Source organism: Protopterus annectens, chromosome 3.part0 (genome assembly GCF_019279795.1).
Source record: "Protopterus annectens isolate FY-2018-M chromosome 3.part0, PAN1.0, whole genome shotgun sequence".
NCBI lineage: Eukaryota > Metazoa > Chordata > Ceratodontiformes > Protopteridae > Protopterus > Protopterus annectens.
The window spans coordinates 1,324,460,650-1,324,466,649 of record NC_056731.1 but is presented as its reverse complement, the minus strand read 5'-3'; the positions used below and the strand labels follow the sequence as shown (position 1 = coordinate 1,324,466,649).

The 6,000-nt window shown below is 36.6% G+C and overlaps 1 protein-coding gene across 1 annotated transcript in view; it reads left to right on the top strand.

Moving 5' to 3' along the window:
* Positions 1 to 4,037: 4,037 nt before the first annotated feature.
* Positions 4,038 to 6,000, top strand: part of LOC122797061 (echinoderm microtubule-associated protein-like 6) — a 3,800,753-nt gene continuing 3,798,790 nt past the window's right edge. Inside the window, exons 1-2 of the mRNA XM_044065838.1 lie at positions 4,038 to 4,058; positions 4,156 to 4,224. Coding sequence (XP_043921773.1) covers positions 4,038 to 4,058; positions 4,156 to 4,224 — 90 coding nt within the window. The remainder of the gene's footprint in view (positions 4,059 to 4,155; positions 4,225 to 6,000) is intronic.

Sequence of the window (6,000 nt, the reverse complement as noted above, 5' to 3'; positions counted from 1 at the left end):
TGTGTCTTTCTGTAACTTCATGAATTTGACACATCTCAGTGGTTTTACTCAATGTTAAATCACTGTCACGAAGCAAATCTTTCTCACAGCAGCACTATTAATACCACGCACGAGCCTGTCCTTTATCAACTCATCCTTTAAGCCGCCAAACCGACATTTAGCCTTGTTTCTCAGGTCAGTCATATAAGCTGCAAAAGTTTCCCCTGTTTTCTGATCTCTTGTGTAAAATAAATGCCTCTCTAATGTAATATTTGTCTGGAGGTTGCACATTTCTCTGAATTTGCGTTTCAAACACTCGGGGTAGTCCCTTGATTCAGCCTGTACAACAAATATGACGATTTTCACCTTCTCCCTCATGTACTGCTCGTGTATACACAAATGAATGCTCTCTTTCAGTGGCCTCTGACCCAGCTAGGTTTAGCAAAATGAATGCCCTGGTGCATGCATCTTTGTCAGAATAAGCTGCTTATATAAAAATATCATACTCTTGCTCAAATATTCTCCAATTCTCTGCAATATTATGATCAAATACAAGTGGTGATGTCTTTCAAAATCCATCTGCCGTATTAACACATACCAGAGAAGGATTTTTCAGATATGCACGAATACACACACATGCACATATACCAGAAATTTATGCCAGTACTTGTAACTTTGCCCAGTGGCACAACAAGCCTCTGAATAACTGAATTTTGCGAAATAAGTTTCTTGGGCACTTTAACACTCTCAAAATTGTCATACAGCAAAACTCATTTATCATCATTTTGAGAAACATCTCAACTGAACTGTGTGAATGAACGGAGCAGAAAAAGCTCCGTGTAAGAAACATTTTGAAATAACTGCACTTTCCGAATAGACAGTACACGACACACTGAAACTTCAAAAAAATGGCGGTACTTTGCTAAATAATTCTTTACAGTGCAAGAAACATTCTGTAATGGCAGCATTTTGCAAATAGACATACCCAGTACAAGAAACTTTTTAGAAATGGCTGTACTTTGACTGCACTTTACGAAATAGTTGCACTTTGCACACAAACAAACTCTTCGGAATAAATGCACAGTAATAAGCACACACTGTAAACACTTTTACAGACTTTGAGACACTTTGAATAACACTAGTTATGCCCTTGATACAATACAAATTTATAGCTATGCCAAAACACAGCACTTTACCAAAAAACATGTAGTCGCCTTGTTTTATTTATGCTTAATGTGCTCTTTTTTACCCTTGTTATATTCTTTTTGCTCAATTAATCTCTTTTCATACTCATTGTACTTTTCTTGTGCTCGTTTTACTCTAAACATGCCCATTTTGCTTTAAACACATTTGTTTCACTTTAAACATACTCACTTTGCTTTAAACATACTCATTTTGTCTAATATCTTAATCTTAAACATTTCACTTAATAATCCTTTTGTACCTCTCACTTGTTTAATAATGCGGTTTGTGTCTTGTAATGCTCCGTTTCATCTTTTTTATAAAGTAAACTGTTTTTGCACATTTTCGTTACCTTTGGTTCTTTTCTGGCTTTTTTTGTACTAGTTTATCTTAGTTTATCTTCCCTATTACCTGAGCACCTCATGACTCCAAATATCAATCTCTGGAGTCCCAGTTCTGACAACATGTCGCTCGTCTTGTCTCGATATAATAGACGAAATGTTGTGTGTTCTATTTAAGCAGCTTTATTAGGTACAAACACATTATGATTATAACTATTAACTTCAACTTAGGTAACATTCATTCTCACATGCTTATTCTCTGGCTGCACTTTCAGATGGCACTAGGTGCAACAATTGCCCTCTATTTATACATGCATGTTCATCACTTGCTGTGCTTCTTAAAGACACATGCACGCTTTGCTCTACAAAAGCCATTAACTTACATCATTTCTGATGGATTTTTAAAAAATCTGTCAGCTTATTACAGTCCCAAAACACGTTCCCATTTATATGTTTCTTCACCATCACACCTCCAATATTTGCTGTCTACCTGAGGAAAAATTCTTTAAAGTCTGCTTGGGGTATAAAAACACATAAGAAAACATTTCCAAGCAAGGATCCTAATTCTTCTAGACTTTGTTGCATACTGGGGAGCCATACATATGCCCTCCCACTGTTCTTTTGTAAATTGCTTTTCCAGTCTCTTTTTTTTTTGTCTCTGACTATGGATCCCATGAATTTTTAGATTAGATTGGTATTAGGCTAACTGCTTGGGCCATTTTAAGCCTAGCAAATTGCCCAATGTGAGAATCAAACCCTGCACTTTGTGTCTGTAAGGTAAACAGTCTCTTCTCACATCCTCTGATTGATTCTTATAGTTACCATGCAATACAGTATTTTATATGCCCTACTAATTATCCCTTGCCTTTTGTCTTTTCTTGTTCCTGAGTTGAGCTTTATCAGAAAGTAACTTCACTCGTGGATAGACCAACTGCCTCAGAATCTGGGTCTTCCATTCCCCCTTCTCCCTTAGATCTGGCCTAGTCTATAACCATTGATGTATCAGACTTTGCCTGGGGGGCTGTTTCCAAGGGATTCAAGGTATAGAGTCTTTAAAACAGAAGCACATAAAAAATAAGACATTATGGCACTAGTAAATGTACTGAAAACCATGAATCATTTTTAGACACCATGAATGATAACTGACTATGAAAACTTCTGTGGCAATGTTGACCATTGAGCTGGAGTAAGGAAGTATGGGGATGTAGGGCTGCAGAAGATACTGCTTTAGTTGTCTTACTTTGTTATAGTGCAGAATAAGCTGTAGATGAGTTTACTGCCAATTAATAATTTTCACTGTGGTCACTTTGAAGAAAGATGGTACGGCAGATTATCATTTAATGAACTCTCCTTATAGTATGAAGAGAATTCGTGACAGTGATACAAAATTATAGCTTTTTTGTCTGTAATAACATAATTATATCTTTTCATTTTTTTAATAATTACGGTGTTCTCAGCAATGCTGTCAGGGTCACTTTAATCACTTAATTTCTCAAGAGCAAGCTTTGGTATAAAAAGTTGCACTGCATTTAATGGCATTAGCTTACTAAAGTTATGCCTGTATCGTAGCAACTGGAGCATCAAGGGATTTTACTGCTTTTACCACTGATAATCCCCATGCATGTGTGGCTTTTCATTGGATGCTGTGCTTTTCTCCCCCATCCCAAGAGCATGCTGTTAGATGAATTGTCAGAAGTTCTTGCAAATTTCCAAAAGTGTGCAACTGTGTGTGTGTGTGTGTGTGTGTGTGTGTGTGTGTGTGTGTGTGTGTGTGTGTGTGTGTGTGTGTGTGTGTGTGTGTATGTGTGTGTGTGTGTGTGTGTGTGTGTGTGTGTGTGTGTGTGTGTGTGTGTGTGTGTGTGTGTATGTATGTGTTTGCTGCAGTTGACTGAAATCCCATTAAGAACTGCTTCTATGCCTTACACACAATCATACCTCTCAACTGTACAGAAGTTTTGCAGATTGTCCAGATTTTTGCCTCATATTTTTGGTCCTTTTTTTGTAAAATTGTGATTTACTGGCAAATTAGTGGCAAATTATTAAAGACTTAAGTTAGAAAATAATGACAGACATATGAGTTTTGGACTTCATACCCTTCAGAAAGTTAATGCTAATGCAAAACCTGTTATTCTATCAACTTTCTAAGTTTGTAGGAGTAATATTTAAAAATTGTCCCTACTTTTGGGCCTTTGTCCCACTTTTATTTATGGCTTTGTCCATATTTCTTGCTCTAAGAGGTTGAGAGGTATGCACACAGTGAGTGCTGAGATATGCCACAGTTTCTCAGTGAACCTGAATAGTATTAATCAGATATTGCAGAATTAATAAAAATGCATAAGAAAGCTAGTGTTTAAGTACTAATTTAATTCAGTAACTAAAGTTGAGATACAAGCCAGTAAGAGTACTGGGTATATTTATCAGGCATGGTGTGATTAAAAAACTGAAAAATCAAAATATTGCTGTTTGTAACTCACTGATCTTTGGGATAATTCTGTTGTTTTTTCTGAAGGCCTGTTTTAACTGTATTTGTAAATTATGGCGCTAAAGCTCAAAGAAGTGTACATTTTGTTGTATGAAGTTTTATTAATATTTTCAACTCACATTTTGTTAAGATGTTAATTCTAGCAATCACAGTGATGTTCTTTTTTTACAGATTTTTGATATTGCCTGGGATCCGTTTCAGCCTAATAGACTTGTCAGCTGTGGAGTGAAACATATAAAGGTAAATGTACCTTTGCTATTTTAGTAAAGCAAAGTTGACAGTAACATATTTACTTGTCAGAATGTAATAAATGCACTTACATGATGCTGTACAGTCACAGCAACATCCAATGTATTTGTTTAATGCAGGGAAAATAGTTCAAAAGGATTCTGGGAGGTATCTGTCAGGCTTTTTAATGAAAAGAGTTTTTAAAATGTTTTTGCCTTATCAACATACAAATAATGAGTACACATGTGATGGGCAAATCACTTATATTTACAGATTATTGAGGGCTGAAGTCAGAAAATAATGACAGACGTTTGAGTTTCAGACTTCACACCCTTTAGAAAATTCATACTAATGCAAAACCTGTTATTCTATCAACTTTCTAAGCTTGTAAGAGCAATATTTAAAAAGTGTCCCTTTTTTGGGCCTTTGTTCCCCCTTAATTTATGGCTTTGTCCTGATTTCCAGCCCTAAGAGGTATGTCCTCCCATGACCAATGTTATTTATTTATTTATATTTGTTGACCGGGAGTGTCCAACTGGACGTAGATCCATTTTCAGTAGAGGCCCGGGGAGAAAAGCTCCACAGTTAAAATAAACAGACAGTAGTTACATTGGATTACATTTTATTTTATTTTACATTTGTTAACCGGGTTAGTGCGACTGGATATATGTCCATTTTCAGCGGAGGCCCGGGGAGAAAAGCTTCAACAATAACAAACAAGAAAAAGACAATATACAAAAAGACAATATACAAAAAACAAAAGTTTTTTTTTTTTTTTTTTTAGCAAGGAGTCAAGAGTTATCATGAGGAGTAGTGACAAAATAATCATAAGATAACATCAAGTGAGTTTGGAAAAAGTAACAGTTGCTAAGGGTGATCCTTATGGATAGTCCATGGATTATCCAGGTTTGGTACAGTAGCAGGTCCATTTTGACCCCAGGTATTGTTTGAGCTTGGCTTTGAAATGATTTATAGAAGAAAGTGAGGTAATCTCAGGGGGTAGATGGTTCCAAGATTTACCTAGAGAGTTAGAAAGGAGAGAGTCACCGGCTAGGTTATTAGTTTTGTAAGTCTGGATGAGGACTCTGTTAGAGGAACGCAGTGGTTGTGAGTTGTGATACAGGGTGACTAGGTTTTTGAGTGCAGGGGTGTTTTCAGGGTTGTATAAGATTTTGTGGGCCAAAATCATTTGGTTGTAGAGCAGTAGACTAGGTAGTTCGAGCCAACCGAGCTGGTTTAGGTTGATGCAGTGATGTGTCCTAAAGGGGAGCCCAGTGGCAAATCTGGCTATGTGATTATAACAGGTAGTGATCTTATTTAGGATTGTCTTGTTGTTGTTTAGAAGAAGAGAGGATGCGTATAGGAGAGTAGAGAGAAGGTGAGATCGAGCAATGGCTACCTTGGCTGGGGGAGTCAGAAATTTTTTTATTCTTTACAGGGATCCTAGTTTTTTATTGATGGTTTTGATCAATTGGTTAATGTGTAGGTCAAATTTTAAGTTGTTGTCAATAGTGACCCCTAGACGTTTAGTAGATGGGTCAGGTGAGATGATTGTGCCATCCTTAGATTTAATTGTAATGTTTATGGGGCAGGACCTTTGTGTTGGTAGGAATATTAGCATTTTAGTCTTTTGGGGATTTAATATGAAGCGGTTGGAGAGCCAGTTTTCTATTGTGTTAAAGGTAGTCTGGGTAATTAGCTGTAACTCTGAAGAGGATGTAGCAGAGCAAATAAGTGTAGAGTCATCTGCATATTGGATGCAGTTAACTTTAGGTATGACAGTGTGCA